At 52.5% G+C, this 14,335-nt stretch overlaps 5 protein-coding genes across 5 annotated transcripts; all 5 read right to left on the bottom strand.

The window, feature by feature from the left end:
- Positions 1 to 55: 55 nt before the first annotated feature.
- BROUX77_005546 (uncharacterized protein) lies at positions 56 to 1,786 on the bottom strand (the record flags this gene model as incomplete). The annotated part of the gene is made up of 1 exon (XM_073750431.1): positions 56 to 1,786. One exon carries the CDS (start codon positions 1,784 to 1,786, stop codon positions 56 to 58), a length of 1,731 nt encoding a protein of 576 aa, XP_073604432.1.
- Positions 1,787 to 1,820: 34 nt separating this feature from the next.
- On the bottom strand, positions 1,821 to 2,261 carry BROUX77_005545 (uncharacterized protein; the record flags this gene model as incomplete). The annotated part of the gene is made up of 1 exon (XM_073750430.1): positions 1,821 to 2,261. The coding sequence occupies one exon, from the start codon at positions 2,259 to 2,261 to the stop codon at positions 1,821 to 1,823; it is 441 nt and encodes a 146-aa protein (XP_073604431.1).
- Positions 2,262 to 6,765: 4,504 nt separating this feature from the next.
- Positions 6,766 to 8,785, bottom strand: BROUX77_005544 (uncharacterized protein; the record flags this gene model as incomplete). The annotated part of the gene is made up of 2 exons (XM_073750429.1): positions 6,766 to 7,607; positions 7,990 to 8,785. 2 exons carry the CDS (start codon positions 8,783 to 8,785, stop codon positions 6,766 to 6,768), a joined length of 1,638 nt encoding a protein of 545 aa, XP_073604430.1.
- Positions 8,786 to 8,835: 50 nt separating this feature from the next.
- Positions 8,836 to 10,092, bottom strand: BROUX77_005543 (uncharacterized protein; the record flags this gene model as incomplete). The annotated part of the gene is made up of 1 exon (XM_073750428.1): positions 8,836 to 10,092. The coding sequence occupies one exon, from the start codon at positions 10,090 to 10,092 to the stop codon at positions 8,836 to 8,838; it is 1,257 nt and encodes a 418-aa protein (XP_073604429.1).
- Positions 10,093 to 10,537: 445 nt separating this feature from the next.
- On the bottom strand, positions 10,538 to 12,639 carry BROUX77_005542 (uncharacterized protein; the record flags this gene model as incomplete). The annotated part of the gene is made up of 2 exons (XM_073750427.1): positions 10,538 to 12,535; positions 12,613 to 12,639. The coding sequence occupies 2 exons, from the start codon at positions 12,637 to 12,639 to the stop codon at positions 10,538 to 10,540; spliced, it is 2,025 nt and encodes a 674-aa protein (XP_073604428.1).
- Between the last annotated feature and the right edge of the window lie 1,696 nt (positions 12,640 to 14,335).

Genomic DNA, 14,335 nt, shown 5'->3' with positions numbered 1-14,335 from the left:
TTGTGCACGTTGTGCTGAAGGATGCGTAGACGTTGTCCGGCCGTAGGGCCCTCTTTCATAGGCGAGGGGGGCCGTCTGTCGTAGATTTGCGGTCAACGTAGGGCACTGCTGGGACAATAGCGCCGCCGACGTTGACGTTTTTGCCGACACACTTGTCGTAGTCAGCCTGGGTCAGGGCCTCGACGACCACCGAGCCAGCCTGCTTACCCTTGGCAGGGACCACAAGCCAGCGCAGCGAGTCGGAGATCTTGACGCCGTTGAAGTCCGCCATGTCCTTGGGCAGCTCCTTGAGACTGTCGAAACCGTCTTCAATCGGCACACCGTGGATGACAAAGCAGAGCTTTGACGACTTGTGGGTTCTGGAGCCGGGAGATGTGGCGCGCGTGAACTCGCAGGCGCCAAAGCAGGACAGCTCCTTGACCACGCGCTGCAGATTGGAGGTCATCAATCTGACGGCCTCACTGTCCACAGCGTGCAGCAAGATGTTGCCCGCCTTGGTGCGCTGGACCGCAGACACTGCAGTCTTGCCAAGAAGGCGGTTCACCGCGTCGCGCACGCGTCGCTGGGGCAGCGCGCTGGCTCTCGACTCGGGTGTGGTGACAATAACGACGGCCGTTTTCTCGCGAGGGGCAGTCGTGGTGGTCGTGGTGGTGGTCGTGTTGGGGGCGGGGGTCGTGGTTTTGTCGGCAGCCTTCTTCTGGGCGCGCTTGGCGACTACGGTCCACGTGTCGGGGGACTCAGTGGGCGCGTCGGCATCAGCCATAGCCGTGTCCGGGGCGGGAGGCGCGGCGGCGTCATCGGTAGTAGTAGTGGCGGTCGAGGTGGTGGTCGAGGTAGTGGTGTCGGGTGTGCTGGACTGGTCGCCAGCGGTGTCGATGACCATAGCATCAGCCTGGTCAGTGGCGGCGGTTGCGGCGGTTGCGGCGGTCGCAGCATTTTTTTTGGCCTTTTTGCCGCGGCGTCTGCGCTTATTGGCCTTAGGCGCAGGGGTGGCGTTTTTTTTGCTGGCACAGGGCTCACTGCCCAGGACAGAAGGCGCGGCTGGCACCTCAGGTGTCTGCGTCGCAGCCTCGCTGTACGCAGCCACGGCTTCAGCCTCGTGTGCTGGCTTGGGGCGGGCAGCCTTTGAGACTTCCATCTCAACCAGCGTCTTGTGGTCGTGGCGCGACATTACGACGAGCCCGCACTCGTTGCCAAACTGGCGCAGGATGCGCATCAGCTGGGCCTCGGAGGCTGACTCCTTGAGTCGTTCTAGAACAAGGAAGACCTCGTTCATGATGGCGGCGTTCTGCTCGTCGCGCCGGCGCTTGCGCTCCAACATGAGAGCAATCTCTCGGGCGCGCTTCGCCGGAATCGTCTGGTCGTTGTTGTTGTTGTTGGTGTTGTTGGTGTTGTTGGTGTCGTTCTCATCGCGCTGAGCCTGGCTGAACACGAACAGGTTCCCATCCAGTGCATTAGGCGTCGGCGTTGTCGCGTCCGAGTCGCGCGAGTCGGGTGTCGAGGGAATCTCAACCACCGGCGCATCTTCAACACCTGCATCGACTTTCATCGATGAGGTGACGGGCGCAGGCTGCGACGGTGAACGCAGCAGCTCGTCGTCGTCGGAACGCGGTTCCTGGCTCGCCATCTGGGCAAAACTCAGCCCCAGGCGCGTCGTGCGGCGCGTTTCATCGCGCGCGGTCGGTTTCTTGTCTATTTTGTTCGATGCACTGCTCGAACTAGTCTTAGAATCAATTGAGCTGTTGCTCAGAGTCGTTTTGGTGAGTTTTTCTGTCGATTTGGCCATTTTTGATGCAGGTGTATATCTGTTGGCCTTGTGCTTAGCCCGTGTCTGTCTGGGTATTGACAGTTGCTTCGTTGATTTTTGTTGGAGTTTTTTTTTTGGCCTTTTTGCCGCGGCGTCTGCGCTTATTGGCCTTAGGCGCAGGGGTGGCGTTTTTTTTGCTGGCACAGGGCTCACTGCCCAGGACAGAAGGCGCGGCTGGCACCTCAGGTGTCTGCGTCGCAGCCTCGCTGTACGCAGCCACGGCTTCAGCCTCGTGTGCTGGCTTGGGGCGGGCAGCCTTTGAGACTTCCATCTCAACCAGCGTCTTGTGGTCGTGGCGCGACATTACGACGAGCCCGCACTCGTTGCCAAACTGGCGCAGGATGCGCATCAGCTGGGCCTCGGAGGCTGACTCCTTGAGTCGTTCTAGAACAAGGAAGACCTCGTTCATGATGGCGGCGTTCTGCTCGTCGCGCCGGCGCTTGCGCTCCAACATGAGAGCAATCTCTCGGGCGCGCTTCGCCGGAATCGTCTGGTCGTTGTTGTTGTTGTTGGTGTTGTGTCATGAATAGCCATTCTTGCCATTGCCATTGCATAGGGTTATGCCTGGCACCTTACCCCGCTTCCGTTGTGTCACGCTAATGTTCCAAGGACGTATGATGATACGGTTATACCACTTGGTGGTCTGTGTAACCTTGAGGTGTCACTCCGGTTTATCTACTCGGGTGTGGCCGGCTTGCACACTATAGATCATCGCTATTAGGTAACTCGGTACTCTGCAGTTGATACAGCTTATTCTGAGTTGACTGCTATTCTCGTTCCTTTTGTGTCAACAGCGTTTGAGCGTGGGGCCCACACCTGTTAGGCCGATATCGCTGTAACGCGACATATCGTTGCCTGGGTGTCTTGAGGGATTTTCAGTTCTGCTGCTGCCGTGTTGGTTTATCTCGTGAACTAACATCCGGTTTGATAGTAGCGTCTGGTAACGTTGAGTTACGTATGTCCCCACTTTCGGTTATCTGTGATTTGGTTCTAGCTTGGGAAGATCTCTGTTGTCAGAATCTGCAACGCCTTAAATAGCGTTGCCTTCTGCCCTGTGTGATCAGGTTAACTCTTGCTCCCCAAGCTTAACAATCACATACACCCCTTTTGCCATTCTTCTTTGTATACTAGTTTATAGTATCACTTCTTCGATAGTACCTTCTTCCTTAGTACTATATCTTTAATTATCACTTGTTTCTTGATAGCCTTCATTGCATCAGTACCTTCTGTCGTCTTCGTTACCTCAGTGTTCCTGTGATTGTTTATTCCCTTCCGTGTGTTATAAGATCAATTAGTTGAGTGTGCCTCTTTACCTCAAACCGACCATACGACCTAGAGAGTTCTATCCTCTCCTCCCGGCCGTATATCCGCGCAGGCCTGACTGTCCACCTCTGGAACCTATCATTGTCCTGAGTCGTTGGCTTTCTAGAACCCTAATGGTTTCCTTGGGCCCTATCCGTAATATTTTGTTAAGCTTCATTTAAAGACTCACACATTCTTCCAACTCTTTGTTATTCTTTAGCACACCTTATTCTTCTTTTCGTTCCGGCTCTCGACTACGGCCGATATCCCGTCTTCCTATGATCATACTAGCGCTGCTGTTGTTACACAACCTTCTTCGTCCGCTAGTCATAACTCGGCTCTTTCTGGTTCTTAGTTGATTCCATTTCTCAATCTACTTCTCTTCTTCTGTGGACAGTCAGTTGATGGCACTGTCTCTGTCCCAGCTCCTTTAATTTCGTTGAAGCACTTTGTTCCTCTAGGCTAATGTCGTCTCAAGCTTTGCGTTCCACTGCAAGCAATGAGAACCGGCGGGCTCACCGCACTACCGCTGAGCAGGTTCTCGATCCTGTTGATCAGGATGACCTACGGCTAGAACAAGTGCACAAGCGATATCCCGAATGCAGTTCGGACAGTTATTATGATTTGCGTCCGGTGTTCTTGCGGGATGGTGTACCTTCAACCACCTCTTGTCAAGACGCAGGTCATGCTGTTAATCTTGTCTCGACTGCCGAACATATCAATACTCTTCCGTCTGATGATGCACATCTAAATTTGCAACTTGTCAAGCAAAACCTGGATGGCATGCTCACACGTGGCTTCATTGCCCCTACTTCTTCAGTGTTGGCTTCTCCGATTCTTTGTCCTCGGGAACCAGGCAGTGTACGATCTTCTGTTGATTTACGGGCGGTCAACTACCTTATTTTATAAGCTGTTCATTTGGTCCCGCATCAACCAGTCGTTACAACTTGCCACATCTGAACGGGGGTTTCCAGAAAGCCATGTCTACCAGCTATGCACCTTTTGGCTTGCAGCAATGATGTTGCCAACTCCCAGATTACTTTGAGTTACAACATGGTACCTGAGTGTATAAAGTGTTGTTGTTGAGTTTACTCACACACCTGCCATTGTGCCAAAGCATGTTATTGAGTTCTTGTGGGATTTCTTGGACAGTTTATGTCTGTTTTTAGACCTCTGTGTCTGTATTTCTTGGCCTTTGTCTTGCCTAATTGTTTTGACTCCTGTTGGGTCTATTTATATGATATCAGCAGCTAGTGTCTGTTCTTTGCTGAGCTCGTTGGTTCTACGAACAGCTCGTGTCTGTTCTTTGGGTTGACACCTCTTAATGCCTCTTCCTTGTGACACCGTGTGTCCATCGGCGACTGCTTTTTTTGTGTCTCTTCTTTGACCACTATGGTGCTTGCGTTTGACCCCTGCTGGGTTATAATTGCCGACAGCTCGTGTCTGTCCGGGTATTGATAGTTTATATCTACTCGCTTTGCTGACAGCCCGTGTCTGTCTGGGTATTGACAGTTGCTGTCTACTCGCTTTGTTAACAGCTCGCTTCTGTCCCACTTCTTGACAGTTATGTCTAGTCTTCGTGCCACAGTTGTGTCTAATGCGTTAGGCCACTGTTCGGACTATTTTCTTTCGGCTGTTGTTGTGTCTACTTACGACCACTATACGTCTACTTCTTGTGACATGTTCTGTGTCCTCTACTTTGGACAGCTCTCTTGCCTGTTACTTTCTTCGACTCTGTTACGTCTACTTGCGACTACTCTATGTCTCCTTTCTGCGACCTCTTTGTGTCTTCACTTGGGCCTACTCTCTGCCTCTCTCTTTTGGACAATATCTTGTTGTTTTTCTTCTCGTTAAAAGAAACACGATGTCCCTCTTCGAAGTCCTGCCTATGGTGGTGCAGGCCAGTCTTGTATCTTGTGCTGAAATACTGCCAAGTTTGACAAGCTGACTTTACCAATTTCTTGTTTTCCCCTTTCACCAATACTCTTTACGGATCCTGCACGTCTTTGTTTCCATGCTGTCTGTTGTCATATACCAATTACCCGATCGATGATGAGTCCCCATTACACATGTTAGTCTATTCTCCCACAACCGGAATCGTGTTCGTTTACATCCATCGAACCATGTCCCAGGGGGTTCTTAGCTATTGTGGAGGCGATTATGTCGCGGCGATTGATGATTGTGCCAACTGAGTAGCCACTCTGGTGTACACTTGTTACCAGAACTTGGTAGTTCTCAGGGGACCTTCTGCATCTTGCAGGCAACAGATTTATGGGCTATGGAACTGAGCGATTGTTGTTTGTTATAACCTACAGGCCTGGCTCTTACTTCTATGACCAATGCCATAACTAGGGAGGACAACAAGGTTGAAAAACCTTTGCCTTTGCGGGTACTGAGCTGCGTTCTCAACTTATTCCCACTTAAGATCCTTGGTGCTGCCCCTCGGTTGATGAGGTTGCCTTTCGTTATTCCCATTCTTTTTTACCTTCCTCTTGTCTGTGGACACGAGGCCCTTACGAAGTTGTCGTTGCACTTCAAGGCCTTGTTTTATGTTGATCAGATGTACAAGCTTTCATGCTAGGGATTCCGTTGATCCCCTATACGTCACGATGTTGTTGGTGCATCGAGATCTACAATTCTTGCCTGCGGAGTCATGCTGTGTCTAGACCCGTATGGTTGGCTTATTCCTTCTGTTCCGATTCTGCAAAGCCCGGTGGACTTCCGTGTCCCTAGATGCCCGGCTTCCTTTTGCGAATTCTCCGACTTGATTCTAGTCTAGGATGTGGCGATCTTAGTACTGCTGTGGAAATCAGTCATTTAAAAGGAGCATACTGTCATGAATAGCCATTCTTGCCATTGCCATTGCATAGGGTTATGCCTGGCACCTTACCCCGCTTCCGTTGTGTCACGCTAATGTTCCAAGGACGTATGATGATACGGTTATACCACTTGGTGGTCTGTGTAACCTTGAGGTGTCACTCCGGTTTATCTACTCGGGTGTGGCCGGCTTGCACACTATAGATCATCGCTATTAGGTAACTCGGTACTCTGCAGTTGATACAGCTTATTCTGAGTTGACTGCTATTCTCGTTCCTTTTGTGTCAACAGCGTTTGAGCGTGGGGCCCACACCTGTTAGGCCGATATCGCTGTAACGCGACATATCGTTGCCTGGGTGTCTTGAGGGATTTTCAGTTCTGCTGCTGCCGTGTTGGTTTATCTCGTGAACTAACATCCGGTTTGATAGTAGCGTCTGGTAACGTTGAGTTACGTATGTCCCCACTTTCGGTTATCTGTGATTTGGTTCTAGCTTGGGAAGATCTCTGTTGTCAGAATCTGCAACGCCTTAAATAGCGTTGCCTTCTGCCCTGTGTGATCAGGTTAACTCTTGCTCCCCAAGCTTAACAATCACATACACCCCTTTTGCCATTCTTCTTTGTATACTAGTTTATAGTATCACTTCTTCGATAGTACCTTCTTCCTTAGTACTATATCTTTAATTATCACTTGTTTCTTGATAGCCTTCATTGCATCAGTACCTTCTGTCGTCTTCGTTACCTCAGTGTTCCTGTGATTGTTTATTCCCTTCCGTGTGTTATAAGATCAATTAGTTGAGTGTGCCTCTTTACCTCAAACCGACCATACGACCTAGAGAGTTCTATCCTCTCCTCCCGGCCGTATATCCGCGCAGGCCTGACTGTCCACCTCTGGAACCTATCATTGTCCTGAGTCGTTGGCTTTCTAGAACCCTAATGGTTTCCTTGGGCCCTATCCGTAATATGTTGTTGGTGTTGTTGGTGTCGTTCTCATCGCGCTGAGCCTGGCTGAACACGAACAGGTTCCCATCCAGTGCATTAGGCGTCGGCGTTGTCGCGTCCGAGTCGCGCGAGTCGGGTGTCGAGGGAATCTCAACCACCGGCGCATCTTCAACACCTGCATCGACTTTCATCGATGAGGTGACGGGCGCAGGCTGCGACGGTGAACGCAGCAGCTCGTCGTCGTCGGAACGCGGTTCCTGGCTCGCCATCTGGGCAAAACTCAGCCCCAGGCGCGTCGTGCGGCGCGTTTCATCGCGCGCGGTCGGTTTCTTGTCTATTTTGTTCGATGCACTGCTCGAACTAGTCTTAGAATCAATTGAGCTGTTGCTCAGAGTCGTTTTGGTGAGTTTTTCTGTCGATTTGGCCATTTTTGATGCAGGTGTATATCTGTTGAGCACATGATTGATAAAACGTTGGAAAGCAGCAGGAGCACCAGTGAGGCCGAAAGGGGTGACTAGCCATTCATACGCGCCGAGATGGGTGCGGAAGGCCGTGTAGGCTTCACTACCTTCTTTCAGGCGGAGACGGTGGAACGCGGAGATTACATCGACCTTGGAGACGTACTTGGCGGCAGCGATGTCACGGAGGGTGTCGTTGATCAGTGGTAACGGGTAACCATCCTTCTCCGTGACGCTGTTCAGGGCACGGTAGTCTACGCAAAAACGAAGACCACCACTAGTCGCTGTGGTGCAGTGGTATAGCACCTGGCAAGGCTTTTCGGTTGGCTACCGAGAAGTCGTAGGTTCGATTCCTACCAGTGACGCCAATTTTCTACGAGCAGTCAACCTTAACTGGGGCACTTGGGGTTAGTGCTGCTCGTTGGAAATTCATACCAAAAGCTATTCATGTATTTCCTTTCTGTCATAACTTGGGGATTATATTTGTGGGATCTTAGATGTAACTGCCTCCCTGCCAGGGGATTGGAGTATATTATGTATAGTAGCTAGCTTGTTTGAGATTCCGTTAAACCTTGATTCGTGTATAGTATTAATATACACCTCGCCATAACCCTGTCAGGTTCCATGCGAGTAATGAATAAAAAAAAAAAAAAAAAAGAAGACCACCACCAGGTTTCTTCACGAAGATGACGGGGGCACCGCCTTCAGCACTACTAGCTCGGATAAAGCCAGCGTCCAGCAGGTCGTAGAGGGTTTTCCGGAGGAGCAGCAGTTCTTCTCGGCTCATTGAGTACAGAGGACACGAGGGCGGGGACAAGCCTGGTTTAAGGCGGATCTCTGTATCAATTCCAGGGCGGTTCGGGGGAAGCTCAGAAGCTTTCTTCCTATCGAAGGCGTCGATGACGGGAAGAAGCCACTCGGGACAGTTGGCACGGGGGTCGGTGTAGATCTTGGCTTTGAGAGCTTTCTCAATGTCATGGAGCGTGGCGGAGAAAATGCGGACATTGGGAGAGCGTCGGGCTCTCAACTGGAAGGCACGGATGGCGCGGGCGGAGACGGGGAGAACGTTGGGGTCAGCGGTGGTTGTAGTCAGGCGAAGAGGCGTGGGCAGGCGGATGAATACTTCGTTTTGCGCGGGGCGAAGGGAAGCATCGTGTTTGGCAATCCATCCTTGACCGAGGATAAGGTCTTCAGACTGACCGGGGACGATGTAGGCGTAGAGTTTCTCGTCCAATCCTCCGAGACCAAGATCGAAGACAGCAACTTGGTCTATGACGGGTGGATTTCGGTCATCAACTACTTGAGCAATTGGACGAGGGCAGATGGGCAGGATGGCAGCGTGGGCGCGGGTAGCGGTGCGCGGAGAGACAGTGGCAAGACACAGGCAACCGGAGTCGACGAAGGCAGAGGTAGAACAAGTTTTATTTAGAACAACATCTATATAAGTACCCCTAGCCCCCATTTCCTCCCGAGCGATCTTCTCTCCTTGGGGCTCTAGACGGCGACGTTCGCCTAGAGCTCTCCATTTCCCGACATGTCGCGGGGCACGGGCGTGGGCGCAGGCGCGGGCAGAGGCAGAGGCAGAGCCGGGGTCGGCATAGCAGGCTGGTAAAGGTTGGCGGAGCGGACAGGGACAGTGGTAGTAGGAGCAAAGTTTAGCGGGCAGTTCTGGCGCAGATGGCCAGTCTGCCGGCAGCGGAAGCAGGCGCGGTTGCGGCGAAGGCGCTCGCGCTCCTCGTCGGTCAATGGCTTCAGGGCCGTGGTGGTGATGGTGGGGGTCCAGTCCATGGCGTCGGGGTGGCGGACAGGTGCAGGGTTGGCAGGGAAGGACGGGGTTATCCTGCTGGAAGAACGCTCGAGGACGTTGCATTCCTCCAGCTTGGAAGAGACGGTAAACAACTCGGACTTGTAATCCTCGTAGGTGTAATCCGTCCTCGGGTTCGCCATGGCCCGACGCAGTTCTGGACAGAGGGCGGTGCGCAGGATAGAGATGCTGGCACGGTCGGAGTCAGTACCAGCTTCGCCGAGCAACTTCTCGAACTTGGGCAGGAAAAGAGCGAACGGCTCGTTATCCCGCTGGCGGAGGTTCTGGAGTTGCGTGGAGGCGCGCTCGGCAGCATACGGGTCGATGAACATTCTGTCCAGGTATGCGAGGAAAGTGGCAGCGGTGTAGCCCATCTCAAGGCCACGGGCAAAGTAAACAGCAACAAGGTTCTGGGCTTCGGTGGACATGCGGGCAAAAAGATATGTGTACTGGTCCCCATCGTCACCGATGGAGGGACCGTCACGCGCGATCTTTTGGCGGGCGTACATGGCCCAAACGCGGTACTCGGCTCTCTTGCCGCTGAACAGGGGAATATCGGGAATCTTGGGCTTGGGGCGTTTGACAAAGGCGTCAGCTGTGGCAACGGGGACGGACGGAGTAGCAAGAACGGGGGGAGCAGGGGAGGCAGTGGCAGCGCGGGCAAAGGCCTGGAGATTGGCGATCTCCTGGTCCCGCTGTTGTTGCGCGCGGGAGAACTCTTCGCGCAGTTGTAGCTGTGCGCGTTCGTTGTCTGCGCGCAGTTGTTGCTGCGCACGTTCATTTTCCTCACGCATGGTCTGGAGGGCTTGGAACAAGTCTTGCATGGAGGGGCCTGCGTTGCTCGGGCCGGGGACAGTGGGGTTGGACATGGTTGCGGGAGGCGAGGCGGGGTCAAAGAAGACAGAGTTTTGAGAAGCAGCGTCAGAGTCAGAATCAGGGTCTTGAGGGGGGACGCGGTAGGACATGTGACGGTCACAGGAACGTTGGGAACGGAGGTAATTGGCGTTGGACGAGGGGACAAGGTGGGAACAGAGTCTGGTTCAAGGAACGTAGTCGAGGGACGAGGACAAGAAACGAGGTCGAGGAACGAGGACAAGAAACGAGGTCGAGGAACGAGGACAGGGAACGGGGTCGAGAGGACGAAGAAAGATCTGTTTCTATTGTAAGGCTTTACGGTCTAAAGGAGAACGCTTTTAGAACAGCAGAAATAAATTAAGAAACAGATAAAGAGAAAAGACTAATGTACAAGAAAACGGGCGGAAACAACACTATCTATATACACGCGGTAGAGGCATGACGCGTACCCTTGACAACGGCGGTGTGCACACGGGTTTGGCAGGCGGTGAGTAACGGCGGTATGCAAGGCGGTGTGGACGGCGGTGTAAACGGCGGTGAGGGCGGAGCCTGAGCCTACCTCGATCCATAGATCGTTACAGAAGCCGCGGGGGCTGCGTTCAGGGCAAACTCCACAATTGGCAGGCAGTCTAGCCAGTCTGAGCGGTCGTGTAGGAGTTTGGCCATCTTTGTCTTCACCTCAGCATTTGTCCTCTCAGTGGCCCCGTTGGTCTGTGGGTGGTAAGCGGTGGACAGACGACGATCGATCTTCAGGGTGGTACAGAGTCGTTTCCAGAACATGTTGGCAAATTGGCGGTCAGAAGCAATGCTGTTAGGAAGACCATGGCGAGGGTAGTAGACTTCCAAGAAACGGCTGGCAAGATACTCGATATCCAGGCTGCGGCAGGCTATAAGGATGACACCCTTGGACAGATGGTCCACCACAGTCATGACGTGCTTGTAGACTTTTCCTTCCTTCTTGCACGGCGGGAGAGGGCCAATCAGATCTATGCCAATGTCACGCCAGATGCGGTCAGGTACCGGAAGGGGCTTCAGGAGACCTTGCTTGAGCTGGCGCATGACGTTCGTGCTACCGCAGATTTCGCAGTTGCGGCAGAACCGTTTGACATCCGCTGTGTAGTGCGGCCAGAAGTAAGTCTTGGAAACTTCCTGACACATGATTCTTTGGCCGGGGTGGACTAGTGTCACGGAATCGTGAATCTCTTGTAGCAAGGCTGTCCTCAGAGGTTCCCACTGGGGTACCCACAATCTTGATCTGTATCGCAGTCGACCTTCGGAGTCCAATGAGCATTCGGACAGTGACACTCGCCAATTAGTCTTCAAGCTGTCTGGCCATTTGGGCGCCTGAGAGGCAACCACTGCGCATGCTGCCGCATAGTCAGAGTCGGCTGACAATGCTTGTTCCCACAGTGTACTGAGGGCTTCCTTACGGAACGGGGATGGCAGTGTAACGCGAGCAGATCTGACTTTCAGGACACCGTCGGGCAAACACTGGAGGAGCTGTTGGTTGCGAGCTTGTAGGCGGGGATCATCGGGACCTGAAGGCATGTGAAGACGGGAGAGAGCATCGGGCAGTGGGGACAGTTTCCCGGGACGGTGTTCCAGTGTTAGGTCAAACTCGCTTAGCAGGTTAGCCCAACGAGCTTGCCTCTCTGTTAACTGTTGCGCAGAGGTAAAATGCAACAAGTTCTTGTGGTCTGTTAACACTCGGATGGGTCCCTGGGCGCCACGTAACTCCCCTCTCCACTCTTTCAGGGCTCGGACAATTGCCAACATTTCTTTGTCATGGATCTCATAGTTGGACTCGGCAGGAGACAGCTTCTGGCTGATGTAGGCACATGGAAACAGGCCATCTGGATGCTGCTGCAATAGGACAGCTCCGGTGCTGTAGCCTGAAGAGTCAGCTTCGACAGTTGTTGGCAGGGAGTGGTCGAAGAGGCGCAAGACGGGCGAAGCACAGAAGAGATCTTTGAGTGACGAGAAGGCAGCTTGGCATTCTGGAGACCAGACGAAGGGAACTAGGTGACCAGTCAGTGAAGTGAGAGGGACGGCTACCTCGGCAAAGTTCTTGATGAACGGGCGGTAAAAATTGGCAAATCCTAGGAAGCCACGGAGCTCTTTCTTGGAACTGGGTACGGGCCAGTCTTTCACTGCTTGCACCTTGGCAGGATCCATTGTTGCTTTTCCAGGCTTGATGATGTAGCCCAGGTACTTGACTTCTTGTACACCGAACTCGCACTTGTCGATGTCAACCGTCAGTCCAGCCTTCACGAGCTTGGCTAGGACGTGGTTAACTTGTTCCTTGTGCTCGTCGAGGGAGCCATCGGTGTACACTAGGATGTCATCAACGTAAGCAGAACAAAACAGGTCGAGGTACTCTTGCAATACGGAATTCAGGAAGCGTTGGAATTGGGCAGGAGCATTGGACAAACCAAACGGCATCACGTTCCATTCAAAGGAGCCCAGGCGCGTACGGAAAGCGGTCTTCCATTCGTGGCCTGGCTCGATACGGATATTATGGAACGCTGCAACGACGTCAAGCTTAGTGAACCACTTTGAACGGCTGATTTGGCGTAGCGTTTCCTGATTTGATTTGATGATTTTGATTTTATTCTTTTACGTCTACCTACTGTTATTTCGCAGCAATACGACGGCATATTCCGGACGGAAGCAGTCGGATAATGTCATCTTCCAAACTACACCCGGGCGGTCAGCAATTGCAGGTGCGCGTAGACTTTAAGCATCTCCTGTGACTTTTTAGGGTCCGGCGTAGAAGCCAGGAGGACTTTCCGTCCAGCGCGGCCCGAGGGCACACCTACCTTTCCAGGGTTTGGTTACCTGGTATTTTTGGTTTGCAATAAACCGCGTGAAGTCTAGTCTAAAAGGCCACCGGCTCTCGGCACGGGGGTTTGTCCCCGGCGGATTACGCGTGGTTTTGTCCTTTTGCGGGCATGGCCGTTGCTGCAACTTTTGTCATTTTCCTCCTCTTGTAGCCGGCGCAAGGGAACAGGACTCCGCAAACTCTCCTCCTCTTGGAATCCTCCTCGACATCACCTTGTCCTCCAGATACCACCTCCCCGTTGAACAAAGGAAAACTTCCACAAAAACGCACCCCAAAAAGTGGACCCACGACAACAAAGCCCTGTGTGGAGCTACCATCTCCACCAACATTCGTTCGTCGGGAAAAACCGGCGTGTTCAGGGGGGCCCAAAAAGCCAAACCGAGATCAAGCGAGCCTCCAAAAGGGCTGGCGATCGAGTGTCCGAAAGAAAGAAAAAGTTGGACGTAATCGCGGCGTGTGCTATGGATGGAGCACAGCGTCGAGATCCCCGCGCCGCGGGTCGGACATCCGGAACCTTCAAAAGAGGCTGCCCTTCGAGTGTGAGTATGGCTCCCCGAGTTGAGTGATGGGAGCTCGAGAGACCGGCGATCGAGAAGTGTTGCGAGAGGGGGCGGTCGTCGGCAAGATCATCCCTCGAGAGGGGAAAAAGGCGGGCTCAGGGCCTCACGACTCGATTCATCGAGAATGACCGAAATCAGACAGGACGGAAAAGAAAGGACAGCAGCATTGGGAATATGTGCTGGTCGCTCTTCTAACCCACAACGAAGGGGAAAAGTTCGTCTTTGGGCGAGGGGGCGGCATCTTGAACTCAAAGGTACCCCCCGAGGGTTGTAGGAGGGAAGGTTGGTAGCGTTTCCTTGAAGTTGGGTAACGGGTATCTATCCTTCTTCATCAGCTTGTTCAACAGACGGTAGAGTCGCTGTGGTGCAGTGGTATAGCACCTGGCAAGGCTTTTCGGTTGGCTACCGAGAAGTCGTAGGTTCGATTCCTACCAGTGACGCCAATTTTCTACGAGCAGTCAACCTTAACTGGGGCACTTGGGGTTAGTGCTGCTCGTTGGAAATTCATACCAAAAACTATTCATGTATTTCCTTTCTGTCATAACTTGGGGATTATATTTGTGGGATCTTAGATGTAACTGCCTCCCTGCCAGGGGATTGGAGTATATTATGTGTAGTAGCTAGCTTGTTTGAGATTCCGTTAAACCTTGATTCGTGTATAGTATTAATATACACCTCGCCATAACCCTGTCAGGTTCCATGCGAGTAATGAATAAAAAAAAAAAAAAAAAAAAAAAAAAAAAAAAAAAAAAAAAAACAGACGGTAGTCCACGCAGAATCTAAGTCCACCGCCAGGTTTCTTGACGAACAGGATGGGGGCAGCAGCAGTGGAACTACTCATTCGAATGAACTTCTTGTTCAGTAGGTTCAGTAACGTTTGGCGCAGTACTATCAACTCATCATGGGAAAGGCTGTACAGTGGTCCCCAGGGAGCTTCCGAGTCGGGGACAG

Source organism: Berkeleyomyces rouxiae (assembly GCF_048999995.1).
Source record: "Berkeleyomyces rouxiae strain 22BRR77 chromosome Unknown BrBRR77_ptg000005l, whole genome shotgun sequence".
NCBI lineage: Eukaryota > Fungi > Ascomycota > Sordariomycetes > Microascales > Ceratocystidaceae > Berkeleyomyces > Berkeleyomyces rouxiae.
The sequence above is the reverse complement of the archived record's forward strand: the minus strand, read 5'-3'. Positions and strand labels throughout refer to the sequence as shown.